The sequence below is a fragment of the Musa acuminata genome, chromosome BXJ1-6 (assembly GCF_036884655.1).
Source record: "Musa acuminata AAA Group cultivar baxijiao chromosome BXJ1-6, Cavendish_Baxijiao_AAA, whole genome shotgun sequence".
Classification (NCBI taxonomy): domain Eukaryota; kingdom Viridiplantae; phylum Streptophyta; class Magnoliopsida; order Zingiberales; family Musaceae; genus Musa; species Musa acuminata.
Window position 1 is genome coordinate 3,486,417 of NC_088332.1, and position 19,518 is coordinate 3,505,934.

At 37.5% G+C, this 19,518-nt stretch overlaps 1 protein-coding gene across 4 annotated transcripts; it reads right to left on the reverse strand.

Moving 5' to 3' along the window:
- Positions 1 to 4,660: 4,660 nt before the first annotated feature.
- Positions 4,661 to 19,424, reverse strand: LOC103986714 (chaperone protein dnaJ 1, mitochondrial). 4 transcript variants are annotated; one of them, XM_065186053.1, is made up of 19 exons: positions 19,044 to 19,424; positions 18,850 to 18,961; positions 15,073 to 15,162; positions 14,876 to 14,967; positions 13,005 to 13,088; positions 12,876 to 12,914; positions 11,411 to 11,554; positions 11,295 to 11,336; positions 11,119 to 11,206; positions 10,020 to 10,084; positions 9,872 to 9,934; positions 9,718 to 9,790; positions 9,252 to 9,343; positions 8,269 to 8,340; positions 7,990 to 8,046; positions 7,584 to 7,632; positions 7,470 to 7,509; positions 6,057 to 6,146; positions 4,661 to 5,220 (listed from the first exon to the last, which is right to left on the reverse strand). In XM_065186053.1, the coding sequence occupies exons 1-19, from the start codon at positions 19,104 to 19,106 to the stop codon at positions 5,193 to 5,195; spliced, it is 1,383 nt and encodes a 460-aa protein (XP_065042125.1). In that variant the 5' UTR covers positions 19,107 to 19,424; the 3' UTR covers positions 4,661 to 5,192. The 4 variants fall into 4 exon arrangements, with proteins under 4 accessions (XP_065042125.1, XP_065042123.1, XP_065042124.1 ...); XM_065186051.1 differs by having other exon boundaries at positions 4,661 to 5,184; positions 19,044 to 19,423; XM_065186052.1 differs by having other exon boundaries at positions 7,440 to 7,509; positions 19,044 to 19,423.
- Positions 19,425 to 19,518: the final 94 nt, after the last annotated feature.

Consider the following 19,518-nt stretch of genomic DNA (forward strand, 5'->3'; position numbering starts at 1 on the left):
TTCTCTCTCATAAGAAATGTAATTACAACAATCCATAGGATACTTTATGCAATCTCTCCAACCTTTAGATCAGCGTCGGGATGAGGCTTGAGAAACGTGGAAGGGAAGTGGAAGAAACCATCAGCTACATGGAAGCAGATCTCTGAGAACAAGCTGTTAAAGAAGCCTTCGGTAAACAATGTATGATGACCACGGAGCCAAGTGTAGAAGCTGCCGTACTCCACTGAGCCATGCACAGTCGATCTCCGGCAAAACCACAATGATTCATCCCGATCCATTGTTCCCCCTACAGTGTTCAGCTAAGAACCTTCAGTGTTGAAAGATTATATATGTCAGAGAAGAATTCAGAGTTAACATGGACTTTGCTGTGGTTTCTTTCCATGTATACAGAGAGACAGAGACTGAAGAGAGAGAACGAGAATGGTATGATCTCAAGATACAACAATAATAATAAAGCCATAGGCCCAAAACATGAGCCTCGTCTGACTCCATAATTAACAACAAGCTTTGGAATCACTTCTTCAGAACAAAAACAAGAAAACAAACAGTTGCAAAAGTAGTACTGCACGTATCCCTGAGGGGTCATTAGCTGATCCTTTAAAGCCAAAAGTAATGAACAATGTTGCTGTTGCATGCGCAGGCATGATTGGATTCCTTCTCCCTCTCCTTTGGCCAATCCGTGTGCGTTTCGCTTGTCCAACCTGTGAAGCGGTACGGTGTGAGGTGATGATGATGAGGGATAGATAGTGCTTTGAGATCGGACCCAGTATGATCCCATTAATGCTGTCTGTGGTTACGTGATTCATCCTTCCATCGCCAGCATCAGCCCGTCCTTATCTTGATTGCTAAGCGTTTCATGTTCGGATCTTACAAGAATCCAAAGACAACAAGAGAAGAAGAAGAAGAAACAGATATTATGAGGCTCGAGAAGCCTTTCGGGACTCCATCTTGGCAAACATCTGAATCTTCTACGATATCAGCCGCTGTCCCTCCAGTTGTCTGCATCTGAATCATCGTATCATATTAAAATAATCAGATTACGTTGTGGAAATCGAAGGTAAATCCACAACAAAGCTACCGAATAATCTACCTGCAACCAACACAACAAACCCCCTCCCAACTCTCGCAGAAAACTTTCACCCCGAAAGAAGAACCCTAAAAAGATGATTGCAGTGCAAACCAATCACATGGACACAGGAGAACTATAAGAAACTGTTGGTGCAGATATGTTGGCAAATGAGAGTTTACGGAAACACTATACAAGTACAAGCACAAGTCCCCAGCACAAGACACACCACATGCATATCTCAAGTCACCACAGCCTATAAAACCCCACCATTGCTCGTTAAGAGCATCTCATCAGCTCACTCACCGAGCTTAACTATCAGCCACCCCAGAAAGCAACAGTTGAAGTTGCACACAAGCCCATATGTCGAGGACAGGCAGACCTACACCTCAGGCGCATGAGAAACAAGAACTCACCTTCTTTTAACTAACTATGGAGGAGGTCAGCTATGAATCCAGCACAAGTCAGCATCGATGGTGTCTGCTCATGCACAAATCAGGTGTGAAGAGGAACAACAGCTGAAGACCTAATCGACACAAAGAATGTTCAGTCTTATTTCCTTGTTTCACCAGTTTGCCACTTTTTTCTCCCCGGAGAAGAAGATCTAATTACCTACAAATGAAATGGTTACCAGTAGCATCAAAAGGGTCATCCGGAAAATGGAAATTCCATATACAAGTGGACCGGATAATTCTGGTATGATTGGATATCCAGTCGACGGTCCTGCTTGCATTCCGTATAATCATGCTACACCCTTACAGCATCAAAAGTGGATGTCATGTTAATACCCTCCTCCAGATTAGAGGAGTCGTTTTGGTTTCTAGAATAGCACGACGCAATCCACTAGATTCATTCCTTCATGGCCAATGCTTCACAGGCTCCAACGCATTCCTGCCACCGGCAACAATGCAATATCATCCAACACCACTTGGCTTTGTTGTGGACTAAAAGATCCATCAATGTTCAATTACCTACCTAATACATGCATGGCTTTGTTGAACTTAGCTTCAGTTCTGGCTTGCCATAAGCACCATGAGCTATTAGCAATAGTAACTCTCAGAAACAAATGATTCCGGTCAGCATTGCGATCCCCTCTGTGTTGAAACTGGATATTCAAATAGAGCAGCTGAAGAAGGCATACCATACCGGCCGAGGGAGTCAGAATCCTCATCACATAGGCAGCAAGGGTGCCCATGGCTGCCAATCTTGTTGTCATAGGCAGCCTAGCACAATCCTTTGTGCAACTTCCATAAGCAGATTCGAGTGTAGGCAAACCATTAGCATTCGCAGCCCAAATCCATAAATCGTCACTAGGGGTTGAGGCGAGGCAGCAGCACATATTTTAATCGCAGATGATGCTATCAAAGAGATGGCGAGCGACGTACAATGAAATCCCAGAAATGAATTCAAAGAATCTATAGGCTTCCAATAAAGAGGAAGGTCACAAAGAACAGAAGTGGAAGCATGGAAGACTGTATAGTAATATTCCCTTTGCTTCGTACCTAATGGTTTTGTCCCATCACATTCTGACCTTTTGCCAGGCATCTTTACAGCGAAGCCTTGGGTTGGGTTGGGTTGGGTTAGGTTAGGCCACCACACTCCCTCGTCTTCAGTTCTCTGTACACAGACGACTCTAGCTAGCTTCCTTCGTTTGATCGCTCCATCTCTATATGAAGTGTTGGAGGGCATACGGGGGTGGTTAGACTAGGACGGTGAGGGGGAACGAGACCGGAGGCGGTAAAAGGCGCCGCCGTCATTATTTATTGGTCTTTCAGTGAAGGGATGGAGGATTTGATGTCTTCCGGTGATCTTATCGCCCGACGCATCCAAGGATGAAGAAGTCGCATCAAAAATGAGAAATCGGTAAGTAGAATTCTCGGTGCGCTTACCGCATCGCGTAATGATCTAGACGATATTAAATCATTACGAAACAATCCAAAGACCGCCATCTTATTGCAACTACGGTGACTGGATTTTGACGCGACTCTCGAAGCTGAGCTTTCGGTTGGCTTACCGCGTGACGTCCTCGGGATGAACGGCCTCATAAATAATTAAATCGTTTTAAGACTGTCCAAAAACCATAATCTTGCGATCAGTCGCGGTGACTGGATTCTGGAGCAGGCCGATAGCTTCGGTCCTCTCTCCACGGTGCTGCTCATCCTTGGAAACAAGATGGCTTGTTCCTCCGTTGCCTCCTTCGAGAGCCCTCTACAACCCCGACACTCTGATTCACTCTCTGGCCCCCTTCCTCGTCGTCTTTCTTCGACTACTTTTGTTGTAGCCTGTCCTAATATCTCATAATCTATCATCAGATTGCTTATCATAGTCACACTACTCCTGCTCTCATCCGCTGCTTTACTAAGTACCTATCCAGAACCGCCACCAAGTTCGGCTGCATAGGACCGCTAAGAAATCCGGGGACAGTAAAGTTTCCAACCTCATCGTCAACTTCGACTCAGTTGTTGTTCCCAGTAGTAACTCCTCCACCACCACCAACAACAACAAACGACAACGATCAGATAAGCTTCGACTGCATTGAGAATGAATTGGATTTGTTGGTGATCAACGTTGCTGAGAAAAGCAAAGCTTCGCCCTTGCCTTCGGCCAGCGATTAATGTCGCTGAAATCAAATTCCTAAGAGCCCTCCATGGCCAATCATCATCTTTCTCACCGCAATAGTTTTATCAACAATCGACGGACTTGAGGAGAACGAAAGACGGACTTAAGGGAACGAAAGTAACGTCTGTGCCCTCACAGCAACAGGATGATGGTGGTTGCGAGACGGACTTTAAGGGAACGAAAGTAACATCTGTGCCCTCACAGCAACAGGATGATGGTGGTTGCGAGAAAGTAAACAAAGGAGGCCTATTTGCATATGGCCAATATGATGGTGTTTGTGAACTCAACACCAATGGGAGGGAACATGTGTTCTTGTGATGGTGACGAGGGACGAGGACGTGTGTTCGATGAACATCGTCGACGGCCACATCGTTCTCGTTCTGTTCTGGCTAGGAGAGCGGAGTTTCTTATCTTAGAAAAAAATAAGATAAAATTATTTTAATTTCATACTATTAGGATCCCAATATAGATTTTTAAAATACAAGAATGTAATTAATTAGCTCTTAGAATCCGCAAAAAATATACCACTTGTACAACTCAATTCAGGTTCAAAACAAAAAAGACGAGAGAAGAACAATGATCATTATCTTTCCATATCCATTTCACAACAATGTGGACAGACCGAAGACGACGATCACTCCCATCCCATCCCATCCCATGCCTACCTTGTGTGGATGGATGGATACAAAGGGCTTACTTAAATGGGCCGCATCGTCCATCGGATGGCAATAACATCGCATACCAGTGGGCAGGAAGTCATAGTAACGTATACTCACAGAATTGCTGTTAAATGTTTTAAATAAAGAATAAGCTGGGGTTTTTGTTTTAATGAACAGTAGATATGAATGATTCAAAAGATGGCCTCGACAACACTTCACAAAAGGGCATATATGAATATGAATGATTCAAAAGCCAATCACAATGAGATTGGATGGATCTCAATAACAAAAGAAGCCATGATTAAATAGCAGACGATGAATTGCATATCTCACGTTCCTTTTATTCCAAACAGCCTCATGATTAGATTGAATTCTCATGTGTGTAACTCTACAATTTTCTTCCCCAACATGGACAGAGTAATTGAGGGAAAAAAAAAACCACCTTGCTATGACCGACTAAAAGATGATGACAAACAAATTATGAACGGTTACGAGAAGCAGAGGTTCTGATATCAATCAGGCACTTGGATCCCAGAAAGAGAAGCCTTCTCTCAAGGAGTTCCAGACTTCAAATGATGATTGCAGCCATGGCTCGGTCGGTCCATAAAGCTAAAATTTGTCATGCTTAAACTTCATCTCATGACTTATCCACATAAGGATCTCTCTCCTAAATGGATACAGTATCTTGTGGTCTGTCATGCACAAGTCGCCCCTTAGCTCAAGCTTTTGCTCACCAGCAAATTAAGCAACAACAGAAAGCCGATACCCAGCATGAACCTAGGACTGATCAGATGATCGATGAATCTAAGATGAGTCAGTTGATCGATGATTCGCTGCCACCTGTAAGTTCAACCAGTAGAGAGCTGCTGGTAAAGCCTGTTATTCATGTCCAAAATCTCAATTACACTCAGATAAACCATTGCATGTTAACGTGAAATTGTGAACTTCAGGAATCAATCAAGACCAACGCTACAGAGAGAAATCTTTGTAATGACACAAACTTGCAGTTTGACGATCAGTCTTCATATCCTTGTAAAACAGAAGATGAGCAAACAAAAGAACGTACTATCAATTTGGGCACCACTAGTAAAGTCAGACCAAATCAGGTATCCTAAAATCAGTATTGTATTCACTTACAGCAAGCTACTGTCTATTTTTATCGTGTAACCTATCTTAGAACTTGTGTTTTTCAAGGCATGGAGAGGACGTGAGAACTTTTGATTGTATCCAATCTAAGACTTATGAACATCATCAGGTGATGTATCCTACTCTGTTCGACCCATAAAATTCAGATTGTTTCCTGTCATACATGGCATTCTATAAAGTACTTAAATGGTATATATATGTAAGCCAAATATGCTAACCTAAAAGAATATTGTTTTTAAGCGTATAGTCAAAAGTAAAGACAAACAGGTTACAAAAGCAAGACAAGAACAGCGTGTCTCATGCACAGGTTATTTTGATCAGATCAATCACAAATACTTTGATAAAAAATAATTATGTTCAAGATAAAAATGGCCATCGGAGAAAATAGAGACCACAAAACAACAAGAAATAAAGAAGATTAAAGTTCTAGCAATTAGCTAACTGACCATTGCATCTGATATGTATGAGTAAAATAGTGAAAACTATTTCAGAACTCCAGGACAAGTATTTATTATAGTCATAATTTTTGGTTCTAGCTTGTGAAGGTAAAGATGTTACAGACATACCAGTTTCCATCAGCAAATCCATAACTTTCCTGGTTTGCTTCCTCCTTAGCAAATTCTTCTAACAATTCCCGCTGCCGGTCATTTACTGACCTAATGAAGAATCCCAAAAATATAATAATAACAAATTCACAGCAGATGCTAGTTCAATATGCTACTACCATCCTTTTGAAAGTCTAGTAAAACAATTATCATGGAAACAATATTTCGAAATCAAAGAAAAAACAATATAAACAACTGAATTTTGCACAAGATGTGTCTGTCATCTGATTCAATTCTTCAATTCCTATCTTATATGCGCATCAGTAAGAGATGAAACAAGCAAACAAGACTAAGTGTATCAGTGAGCTGCTCGCTAATGCTTACTGTTTTGTTTGCTAATGCAAGTCGACTGCAATAGATGAAATTAATGTTTGTGAGATCTAAATTCCTATCTTATATGCGCATTAGTAAGAAAGAAATGATTCAGTTCCTATTATATATGCGCAAGAGAACAAGCAATGGAACAAGCATAGTTCCGTTGTGCATTAGGGAGCTGTTGAAATGAAGTGCATCAGTCAAATTTCAGCACAAATTAAGTACTCAATTCGTCAATTTGATATGTAAAATTTAAGAGAATATCCAAACAAAGATGCCATGCCAGAAGAAAAATAATTTAGCATAAAGTTGGTTGTAGATAAACAAGCATTGCACTTCTGGAAAAGAAACTAATCCTATCATTGAGCTGATACTAGGAGACAGAAACTTCCATTTGCTGTGGCACACCCTCAATTTTTTTACCTCTTAATAATATAAGACAAAATCAACCATCTGTTATACCAAAAACAGCCAAATCAAGCTATGTCAACTAGCATATTGTGGTTACTCAAACATATGGTGAGACTAAAGAAAAACCTCACCGACCAGACGCATAGGTAAATAAATAAATTTTTGTGGATAGATTTTATTATGAAAAATTTTCCATATTTTCAACAAAATTTCCATGGAAACCAAAATTTAAGGACAGTCTTAAACACGATGATATTTTCAAGCGTGATGCACTATTTATATAATATCTATATTTCATACAATAAGATTTGTTATGTATCAATATATGAGACAGGGACAACTTGGTGCTGCATTATGATGGTGCCACTTATCAGTCATTATTCTCTAGTTTGTGCGGTTATATCCAGATGAACTCAATTCTATTTGTGACAATGCCGATTTACATGTAGAATTTCATGGATATGGTACATAATAAGACAATGAGTTGTCAGTTTCTTAAAAAATTTTTTCACAACTATAGAAGTCAGTTGACTGACAGGGCTCCAATGAATCAATTAATGCATCAAGTGTTGTCACCATAAGCACAATTCAACAATTATTCTGTGAAAAAGAGCTTACGAAGGAAAATGCACACGGAATCGCACATACTGGTCACCATGATCAACTAGGCCAATTTGCTTCGGTAAACCTGATATTTTCACCATATAATTAGCACCTATGGCAAGCACAGCACAGTAGCACAAAAGGCATTATGTTTTGTACCTCTACCCCTCAGAATTAACAGTTGCCCAGGTTGGACTCCTTTTGGTATCTGGACAAAATGTAAACAAAATCAAGTTACCTGAAGTTGTTCATATCAATGTCATGCTTCTTGTCAATCAGAATACTAAAGACTAACAAGTGTGTTATTTGTTGAGACATCGAAGTGGGAAAAATTATCTGCAAGAGGCATTTGAACAATTGTGTTTCCAGTAGGAAAATTCACATGATCTACTGACCAAAGAAAAATTGTGTCCTATCAAAGGACCATTAAGCCTAAAAGATATAAATCCAGGGAAGCAGGACCATGGAGGAGTATGAGATGGTGTACTCACAGAGATCTTCACAGAACAAAGAAAGAACAAGGTGAATCATGAATACACTTTAGATGCAAAGTCGGAACTCCTACCTTCACTTTTGTCTTCCCAGACAAGGTGGGAACTTCAACATTACCACCAAGAATAGCCTGTTCAAGAAGAATAATTTACAAATTACTTGATTATGTCAAAAGTTTCAGTAGAAGCATATAGTACGAAAACATACAAAACAACAAAAAGAAACTGAATGTACTGCTTTCCAATGTGATATAGAGTTCACCAGTAACAGTTAGTAAAAAAAGTGAATGTCCTGTTTTGTAAATAAACAAATTTTTAGGAGAACTGGAGAAAAGTCAGATGACTATCATTGCCTGAGTGAAGCTTATGTGGGTGTCAACATATACATCAGAACCATCTCGTAGGAAGACAGGGTCCTTGTCTACCTAAATCATCAAAATAAAGATGAATAAGAATTAAAAGGAAAACAGCACATTCACAAGAATAAATGCCACAAATATGATGATAAATCATGTAATACAATAATACAAATTATTGGTCCATTAAAGTAAATACATGTACAAAAAGAGAATGACAAAGTAAAAGAAATCGAAAGGTTGTAAAAGGCTACAAATTCAATGAAGACAATCAGTTTAAGCAGAAGTAATGAGAATCATTGATCACTATTTTTGCTGGCATAGCACCACACTCCAAACCAAGTTTAGTGAAATAACCGACAATAAAATCACTAAAAACAACTAAAACATAACAATAGTACTAGGAGCAATAATTTTCTCTTTAAAAACAAATGATGTGAATTCATAGCAAAAGAATATACAAAACAATTCCTCTATTTTAGACAACAGAAAATAGATAACCAGAAAGCTCCATAGTTTGAAGTTGTCTAAGTCCTAATAAGAGTTTAAATCTTAGACGACGCTATTAAAATCCATAAGTCCAACAACAAAGAGTACCCTTGCAAAAAATAAATTCACTATTCTTGCAAGGTACAAAGTATGCCTTAAAATTTTGAAACACTTCCAATAAATCAGTACTTTCAATTTAAATTTACTTAAAATAAAATCAAGTGGATCTTATAAATCAACAGAAGTGTTCAATAAAAATACACAACAACAGTTTCACTTAATAAGCTTTATCACTCCGTATGGAACTACTTTGTGACTTTTATTAGATTCTCTAAAGTAATTAGAAAGCTCTGAAAAATAAAAATTGCAAGTCAGTCACCAACTAAAAAACAATGGAAGCATGCAAGGGAGTAGACTTTGAAGTTCCATAAGTCTCAAGCAAGGAGATATATGCCAATAAAAGAAAGATAACAGGAAAAAAAAGAGAAAACCTGCAACTTAATGTACAGATTTCCGGGATGGACACCATTTCCACCTTGATTTCCAGCATTTGGCACACTAATTGTATCACCAGAATCAACTCCTATGTCAAGCAAAATGAAGAATCAGTAAAAAAACAAAAAATCAAGCACATGGAGCAGTAATGTAATGTTAACTATAGTTAAGCAGGGAAAAAAATTATGATTAGAACTAATGGGCAAATATTGAACAAATAACAAATTAATAATAATGGAAGAAAATAAGCAAAGGGCAACTGATAATATGGTGAAAAAGGGACCAAAAATCTTAAGTTTCAATCAGAATGGTCGTAGCATTATATCATCATTATATCCACAAAGCAGGAAGGAAGATGAGGGGCCAAGTCTTAAACAGGATTGAATATGAAAGAGGGGACAAATACTTGGAGATAATTCACTCTTTGGTGCAATTTCAGATAGAAAAAGAAAATAGCATAACCTGCTGGAATGGTTACATTAACATTCTTCACACCATCAACCACCCCCAACCCTCTGCATGCTGAGCAATGATCCTGCAAGGATATAATTGGTGATTATGTATGTAGAACTTAATAAAGTGACATCAGAATTTTCTTTTCAGAACTATTATCAACCTTGATTATCTTCCCCAACCCTCTGCAAGAGCTACAAGTAGATGTAAAAGGAAACACTGTGACCTAGATCAAGACACAAGAATTACAAAAAGTCACATTTTCAAGTATTGATAGTTACTCTACACTTCTAAATACAAAAGAAACTCACTGTTCCAACACCATTACAAGTAGGACATCTTGAAGGCTTTGCATTAACAGGATGGCCCCTTCCATCTGCATCATTTCAAGCCACAAGTTATCATACAATGTACAAACAAAAAATATAAACAACAAAACTGTTCCTTTTTTTAACACAAAAGTGAGCATACCAGTTGATTAGGCCAAATTAAAAAAAAAATCATATTTGTAACTTCCTAGTTCATTACTCAACCAATGTGCTTATAAAAAAATCATCTTTTCAACCAATTGTGAAATCCTCTCACACACTTATTTCAACTACACCCATGCCTATGACTACATGCAGCCTTCTCCAATGTTCTTATCCCAGAAGATGAACTTTGTGAATAATAAAGTTTTGTGTACAGCAAAATAAGATATTTAAAATACCATAGCAAATTAAGAAACAAGGAGATGTAGAATATTACACTAAGAAGTCAGATGCACTGGCAAATTGACCTTAGGAGCAAATCAAAGGTAGAACATGGGATCAGACAACAAATGATAGATTGATCGTTCAGTGATCCATACTTACCAGTGGTCATTGCAAAGTCACAATCTCTCTTCCCAACCTAATAAAAAGCTTTTGCTACATTAATCTTGAAGAAACTACATCTTTATAAAGATATCATCTAGTGTTCACTTCCAGAAAATTACAAACTTCTGTGTGTAGATGTTAATTCATGGATCAAGCTAAATTATTGAGCAAAACTTGACATGCATATGTAAGTCTCAACAAACAAACAGTTCCTATGATACTCAAAGCATGAATCTGGTTTAAGATTCGAGCCATGAGAAGCTACTCCATAAGAATCCACAAATGGATTATCAGCAATTAGTTATGATAAAAAAAGACTCAAATATACATAATTAAACTAATATTGACTTGTTGACATACTCTAAATATAGAAAATTAAAGACAGCATGTGTACAATTTAAGAACAAAGAGGAAGTTTGTAAGGATTTCAAGAATATATTCTACAAAATGAATGAATCTAATAACATATTCAACATACCCATTGAGTAGAGGGTTCATAAGAAATTAGAGAAGGAATTAGTGTTAAAAGCCCATATCTAGAGTATCTACTCACGGCAAGAGCTGCAGAGAACTTGTGAGGTAAAGGACACCTGCTTAATACAACCTTTAGCTGCTTCAGAAAATGATAGATTTAGCTCCACCTGTGTGTCAATAGATGTAAGTTCATAAAGCAAATGTGGATGCAGATCAAGAAACAGCTGAGTAGCAAAGGTCCAAGCAAGACTAAACCTGTGTGTCAGCTGCATATGTTTCTCTCTCATGTTCAAAGACCTGAAGCAAGAAGAATAAGCATAGCACTTACCTATAGAAAATTAGTGGAATAAGGTAAAAAACATCTTACTTACCTCAGTAAATATTTTAAAGAATGAATTAGAGAAAGGACCATGATTGGTTTTGTGGAATTCTGAGAAAGGATCATGATAGGCTTCATGGAACCCTTCCGTGTCATCTGCAGCATAGCCTACTTTCTCTGACCCTTGGAAGGATTTCTTCAATCGACATAATGAGTAACGATAAGTACATAAAGTGATATGCTTAATCCATTAATAGGAGCAAGACATTAGGAATAGAGTAAGGATGAAAAGTCTACTACATTCTGACAGACATGGATCATGTCAGCAGGATATTATGACATCTGATGGGCAACTACGATACCAAGACAATACCATAAAGGTAACCAAATGGGTGACAATATATGGCGCACGTAATTGACATAGTCACATAGATCTCACAGCAGTTTGATATCCCCCACCGCTAAAGCATCCAACACTTTTCAGGGTCTTAGGCCAGATAACCAGCCATGTGCCTGACTGAGCCTGGTCATCGCCTTAGTGCTAAAGGTCTTCTTTTGTTTTAAAGACATTTAGCTAGTCTAAGAAGCTTGGGAAGGGACCAAGGTTATTCCTAACAATTTTGGTTAACACTATGATTAGCTTTACATGTACACTTCAATCTGTACCTTAATGGATCAGCAGAAAAAAAGATATATTTTTATCACAGATAATTAATTTTTTTTGTTACGTGAGTCCTAATGTACATCTTAGATCATCATCATATGAGCATTTACTCTATGCCGAGCTATTTCTAGTTCGTATCAAGGATTAAAATTGGTATAGTACTAACACATTAATATCACCACACAGAGAGGATGAATATATCGTATTTGAATCTCTGCCAATAATTTGGCCGTGCATATTGAGCCATGATATCTTGTAATGTCGCAACCATGTGCCAGCAAGGCATGATGAATGGTACAGAAAAATGTTGTTCATGTTGTACTAGCATATGTCACATGAAGATGCTTCGCACACATCACTATAATCCTTAATCAATAAACTGATAGCTTTTATCAACTTGTTATGTAGCAAAAGTTAGACATATAAAATCTGAATAGTGCCATGTACCAAATAGAGATGCATAAAGATAACAAAACGAAAAGAGATGCCAAGGTACAATATCATGCATTTTGATGCCAAGGTACATGGATACTCCTGATCAAGCATTTCCATGCTGACCATGTTGAGACATGCCAAGGTACAATATCATACTATGCCAATCTGGTAATAGAACAAGATGTCACACTACATCACAACACAGCCTTGGCAATTTGATTGATTTGTACAAGTCAGCATGGTACCCGTACCATATTATACCAACCAGCATGGAACCCAAATATATGGGTGAGTCACAAACTTTTCTCGTAACACTACTTTAGACAACATCAGAAACAAGGCACCATAATAAGTTGCAGGGTAATTAAAAATATAACATAGAGGAGTATTAGTAATATATCTAACAAACAAGGGTTACCTTGTCATATTTTGCTCTCTTTTTGGGATCTCGCAAAGTCTGCAATAACAAGTCCAAGTGAGTAAAATACAAAGTACATCCAAATCAAACACAATCTAAAAGTCCAAACTAACTTTCTGAATACCTTACCTCATATGCATCTCTTATCTCTTGGAACTTTCTCTTTGATATAGGATTGTTTTTGTTGGCATCTGGGTGGTACTTCTTAGCCAGCTTAACAATTAAACAGAAAGAACATACAACAAAAAATCCTTAAGAATAAATTAAAAACAGCTGCAAAGAAAATACAGATGAATAGCTAAAAATTGTGCAGAAACTCCAGAACAAGCAATATAATTAAGCTTCTTAACTCATATTTTATTATTTACAGAAAGAAACGTAGTGGATTATGCTACAACATCATGCCAATAATGTACATTAAATTATGGGTAATACAAATCATGTCAGTACATGGTACTGCAATGCAAATGCCATAACAGTATGTGACAATACCAACAGAAAACCAACACAAGCATAGAATGTGGCACCTAAATTGTCATATAGGACTCTGAAGTGATGGTCTAGAGAGTCAAAAGGCCTTCTTGTCAGATTGGATAAACACTTGTTAAAGGTAAAAGAAGTGTGAAGAGGGAGAAAATATAAAACACAATTAATAAGGAACAGATTAGAGCATCAAATTTAACAAGAAAGGAAAAAATCAGATATATGCATTAACACAGGCTTGATAAAAAAATCTCTTATCAACTGCTCTACTGCTGCTTCTTGAATTTTCCTTCAATTTTATGCCAGAGATTCATTGTTTGAAGAAGGAAAGTTCAGAACTGTAAAAGCTAAAGTGTTGAAAAGCAGTTGTATACCCTGCATGACTAGTACCTTGTATTTTAGGAGGCAGTATGCAATGAAAAACCTTCTGCTAGTTCATATGTGACATTTAAGTATGAGGGCATATGTTATTAAATGAATTTTCTGAAAAATACAATTGAACACATCATGAGGAAAAAAGGATTCAGATAGATAAATGGACAAGCAAATGCCTTGACTAAGTCAGAAACTTCTGGAATAATTTTATACATCTTGATATAAGTGAAATTATACAGAATTATATTAAGATGTACTTTATTAAAGTTATACTATCATCAATAATGTCTTATAGTATTAAAATAATATAATAATATAACTAATAGCAATAAGGAGGTAACATAAACCATGTATACAATCGCATTTTCTTTCTTATGTGGAACACACTAGCATCATCGAAGATGTATGTAGCTGCATATGCAGCTACATATGCTGCATGTTCAAGCCACACAAGAAGATAGGAATCCTACTTTGCAAAATGTTTTCATTTATCCACAAAAGCTGTTCCAAAGCCTAATTTGTCTTCTCTTAGAATTTTGGCAAAATCATTTTCTAGAAGGTTGACTCAGGTAGGCAGCCGGTAGAGGAAGCTACAAAATTCTTTTATGGAAAGATTCACTCCAATAAAAAATGGTAACTATCTATTCAATATGTTCATATGAACCAACAACTTGCCTCCTTTACTTAATTAGAAGAGATATGATCCTCTATTATACTAGAGTGAGCATTATCAGGTCTCTCTTGCTCTTCAAAATGGCCGCAGCCAGAGAGGGAAGAAAAGCTATTGTAAAGGTCTAGAAGGCCCGAAAGAGAAGTAGATTGTCTAGGCTAACAACAAAGATGTATTTCTCCCACTGGCTTGCTTTTTCACATACAAACAGGGATTCTACCCTGTGATGCAAGTCTACTGTACATGCAGTTAAAAATCTTTTCAGCATCATCCATGGGTAGGCCAATTTTCACTGTTAGCAACTTGCTTCCACTTGAAATCTGAACAACCGTATTACAGTGACAGTTTTCTTAACCGCCTAACATAGCATGTGCTAGCCACAATTTCAAACAGTTCACATATATTTCTGCAAAAGAACTTAAAAACAAGTGCCCAATAGTCAATGTAGACCAACTGATAGCAAGATACCAACCGCATGAAAAGCTTTCTTGATATCATCTAATGAAGCATCTTGTGGGATACCAAGAATTTCATAATAGTCCCGTTCAATAGCATAACAAGGTCCTTCACACACACACACACACACAAAAAAATTGTGAGCATTTCAACAGCCAAGAGTGAAGTACCTCTTTAAGATTGGAAACTGCAACATCTGCATTAATCAATTACCTGTTGCATGAAAGAATCGGCTTAACAAAAATGTCCTCAATCTCATAAAGTCATGGGTTCCTTCAACAATACCACCATTGGTTTCATATCCTAAAAAGAAGAGGTGTTAGACACATGCACGGATATTAAATGGACCTATGAAGAACAAAAAATTCAGATATACCACTGATTACAAATCACAGACGAAGGCACAGTCTCTAGACTCTCTACTAGTTAAGATGAAAAACTATGGAAGATTTGCAAGGTGGAACCAACAATATAAGAAAAAAAAGTTACTTTAGCCTTAAAATTTTTCATTCATCACTGAATACTAAAATAAAAAAGCAAAAGAAACCATGAGAGATTTATAGTAACAGGCTTTAAAGAACATCCATAAAACATAATGATTTTACAAAAAACATTGGTGATTGAAAAGGAGCGTTTTACATATGCCAAGACCAATAACCTAATCCTTCAACAGAATTAAAAAACCCTAAATTGATACGCTTCTTTCCTTGTATCACAAGAATGGACCAAGAACAAATTACAAAAGGTGGTTCATTACAGTTTCAATGAGAGCTTTTTGTTATTTTGTCACAATCACATCTAGAATTACCTACATATTATATTTGAAGGCAAATGGTGAATTAGAAAGTTAATATAAGGGCAGTACATGCCGGTCCAACAGGGGACCAATATGTGGACCACCCTGTCTTGGGCAGTCCATAACAGGGGACCCTGTATCAGGTGATACGCGGTCTGTACCGGGTGGAACAATCAAATGGATTGTTTGAATTCAACAAATCCCAACCCTTCATTGGTAACAGTAAAAATACGACCGTTGCCAATTGGTATGGTAATGGTCGGATTTCGACCAGTATGGTCACGGTTGGATTTCGACCGTTATCGATGAAGGGCCAGGATTTGTTGAATTCAAACGATCAATTTGACCATTTGAATCAAATCTAAGGGTTTTTAAACCCTTTATACCCCATCATTCACTCTCCTTTCACTTTCTCAAGCTTTTCTACTCTCTCAATTTCTTTCTCACTCACATCTCTCTTATTCTCACATTTGCATTCTCTTAAACTTAGCAAAGCTATGATATGTGGATTAAACCAAGTTTGGGAGGATAATTGTATTATGAAAAATCTTACGATCAAAAGCAATATGGTAATAGTTGGATATTATTTTCCAAGCAGCGGTATGATGATCAATCTTATGATACGTAGTAACAAATCAATGGCGAATGTAAAAAATCTGGCATTCTCCAACCTCTGCACTAACACATGTCACAATCATACTTACCACAGGAGCCGCCTAGGACAAGTGTGGTTTACGATGATCAGATTACAATCATCACTATGTTGATGCACCAATGACATATGGTGTATCGGTATACTACGTCGTGGGATCAATTTCAGGATTGGATCCTGAAAACATATCATTATCATATTGATATACAGATACATAAGATCAAGGATCCCGATCCACTACCCAAGGAGTCCCGTCACTCTTCTTGGTGGTAAAACTAGATATATCCATCGATCGATCCATTTATTACTTCATTTACTTAAATCATAAAGTTTAACTCGAAATCTAACAATTCAAATCATTTCTTTCTAGATAATTCAATATCAATGAAAGGACGATCCAGAACGTGCCGCAAAGCTGCTCTTCAAAGCCCAAAAAAAATATGTTCCATAGTTCTTTCCTAATTTAGAATATTTTTGCTGATATTATACTAAATTTACATTTACTTCCAACTTAAAAATCCTAATTTAAGTTTCTTCTATTTTTTAGGTAATTTTAGAGGAATTTTTGGCCTTTTTTATGTGTCGTCGGCATGACCAAAATTTTTATTTTTTGGTAATTTCGAAGCAATTTTTGGCTTTTTTTTTGTGCCATTGGCATGCCCCGCTGTGCCGACACTCAACACACTAGTACGAGGTGGCACATACTGGTCGGCACGTCGATTTGGACCAGTAAGACAAACCTTGAATTTAAGAGTAACCACCATAAGTTGTGTCATGCATTTGAAGTGCTTCAAAGATTGTATTGATTCTTTCTGCTAGAATCATACCAAAGAAAAAGGCAGGTTGCAACATAAAACGAACAATCTTCTATATCCTACTAAAAGAAATAATAACTCTACTATTTGTACTTGTATTATAATACCAATCACAAAAACCTTCCAAATAGTATCTTCTCACTATCTCTATCCATCTTGCCAAAATAGGACCTTGTAGCTCTTTGGTAGAAACTGAATGCCCTTCACACTAAGCAACTTCAACCTTTAACCAAATGCAAGAGTCATCTAAACTGATATTTCATTAATACAACCTGATACTTGCACAACTGCTTAGCCAGTTCTAATTGAACAAATCTGAGTTATCATTTTTGAAATGGCTCATAGCAAGATTCATGTGATCAGGATCTGACAAGAATGATACAATTGGAATCCATGATGTTAGCAAGACTGGACTAGTGACATTGGGAGCTATTGAGAACATAAACTTAAAATTCTAAAAATAAAAATAAAACATACAAAAATATCAAAGGTGTTTGTAAAAATATATTTTATCTATTTGAAATAATGACTAAATTATAAATATGGAAAAAATATAAAAAGATGAAAAATCAAGGAAATAACTATGATTATATATTATTGTAGTAAAATAATAATGTGTAAATGAAATCCAAAAATAGTTTAAAACTGACCCACCTACAACTTAAAAAAAAAAACGGTGGCCCACACTGGGGATCAATGCTTCTCTGATCACTATAATGGTGGGCACCAGTTTGCAGTGGTGAAGTTCTTTCTGAAGACACACCTACGTGCTCGCACTCAATCAAGTAGTAGTGCTGGCACATCAGTCAACCCCTCGGCTCTAAGTATCATGCTTTTGTTACCAATTTTTTAGTCCTTCTCACATATGGGCAGGAGACAGTTGCAAATGGTAATGCAAAGTTATGAAAAGGACTTCTCTAAGAAGGATGCTTGAGGAATTCAGGATTGATATCAAATTACAACGTATCTCCTTTGCCATGATATTACTCTTCCTTAAAGAGGCTAAAAGCTACTCTTTTTCCTTGCCTTCCCTTGTCCTTGAAACTCTCCTCTTATCTCGCAATGATAGGTTGAAGATGCAACAAAAATAGTGGTTGGCAAATGTGATAGTAGTATCATTTCATCCTATGCTTCAAAATCACAGTTTTACACAAAAGCTCTCTATGCCTTCTCTCCCTCATGACTTTAATAGTCTTCTTATACTTTCTCTCCTCCTACAACTATCACTCAACCACTCAACGAGTCATCTCCCTCACCCTCACCACCCCCATCCCCTCCTCACTAATTCCCATTAGATTGGCCAAGTCCAGCCAATTAGTATCAGCTAAGCATATTATCAAAGCTGGAGCACACATCGATCTGATGAAGCCTCAGGTCACTAGTTCACTGGTTAGACCAGCGGATCTAGTAGTTGGTCTACAACTTCAATATAAAATATTTTTAAAATAAATATATTATATATAATACATAAAGAGCTTTTCTAATATATATATATATATATATATAATTTATAAGAAATATATAGTACAGCTACAGATCATCATTTTCCACGGAAGTACAACTCCTCCAGCATTTTTGAATGTAGATCTGTATACTTCAATATAAGTATATCACCGAGAACATATAAAAATGTATCATTTTACTACATTAAGTATCTCATTCGTTCAGCTTTGAGATCATTTCTTCTGCAATCACAGTGCACATAAGAATTAAACAGAATCAATTACTTGTTGACAGGTGAGAAATTGCTCTCATAAATGGTGAGAAAGCCTCCTTCCTCCCTTGGACAAGACCCAATGGTGAACTCATGATCGGCGAGGACCAAGGACGGCCAAAAGCCTGCAACAAATCAAGAAAGAACTGTAAAAAACCAAAAGCACACGTTAACCCGCAAGAAGATCAAATTCATACCGATGCCAACCTTTCTCGATAGGAAAAGGGACGGTAACGATCTTTTCGGTATACCCAGCCAGAGTCTACCCATCCGTGGTTCTCAGGCCCGGATCTCGATCACCACCGTAACGGAACAATGGGTAGCAGAACTCAGCAGATGAGGAAATGGAACCCTAGACCTTCATAAAACCCCATCTCCGCCGTAACACTCTGCGGCTCTGCCTCCTTCTACGGTAAACCCCAATATCAATCAGCCTTCGAAAAGGAGAAACGAAGGGTAGAAGAGAGGAAGGTGAGGGAGGAGGGAAAGCGTCGGCGGTAGCGGCGGAGGGCAGCTGCTGTTGTGGGTTGGAGATCAACGACGATATGGTGACAGAATCCAACAACCTCGACTCGACGCCTTGTAGACCTCTCCGCTCAAGATTAGTACTGCAGCTATGCCGGTCTGATTCATTAAATCGGGCCGGGCCGAAACACTCGAGACACTTTAGCGGCTAGACCGG

What these genes read in the sequence shown, in the direction of transcription:
- LOC103986714 (XM_009404804.3), bottom strand. Translation starts at nt 19,106, where the DNA reads ATGGGTAGACTCTGGCTGGGTATACCGAAAAGATCGTTACCGTCCCTT. An exon ending in TCTTTAAAATATTTACTGAG is followed by an intron (nt 11,337 to 11,410) that starts GTAAGTAAGATG and finishes TTCTTGCTTCAG; the next exon opens with GTCTTTGAACATGAGAGAGA. An exon ending in CTTGTAATGGTGTTGGAACA is followed by an intron (nt 9,935 to 10,019) that starts GTGAGTTTCTTT and finishes GTCTTGATCTAG; the next exon opens with GTCACAGTGTTTCCTTTTAC.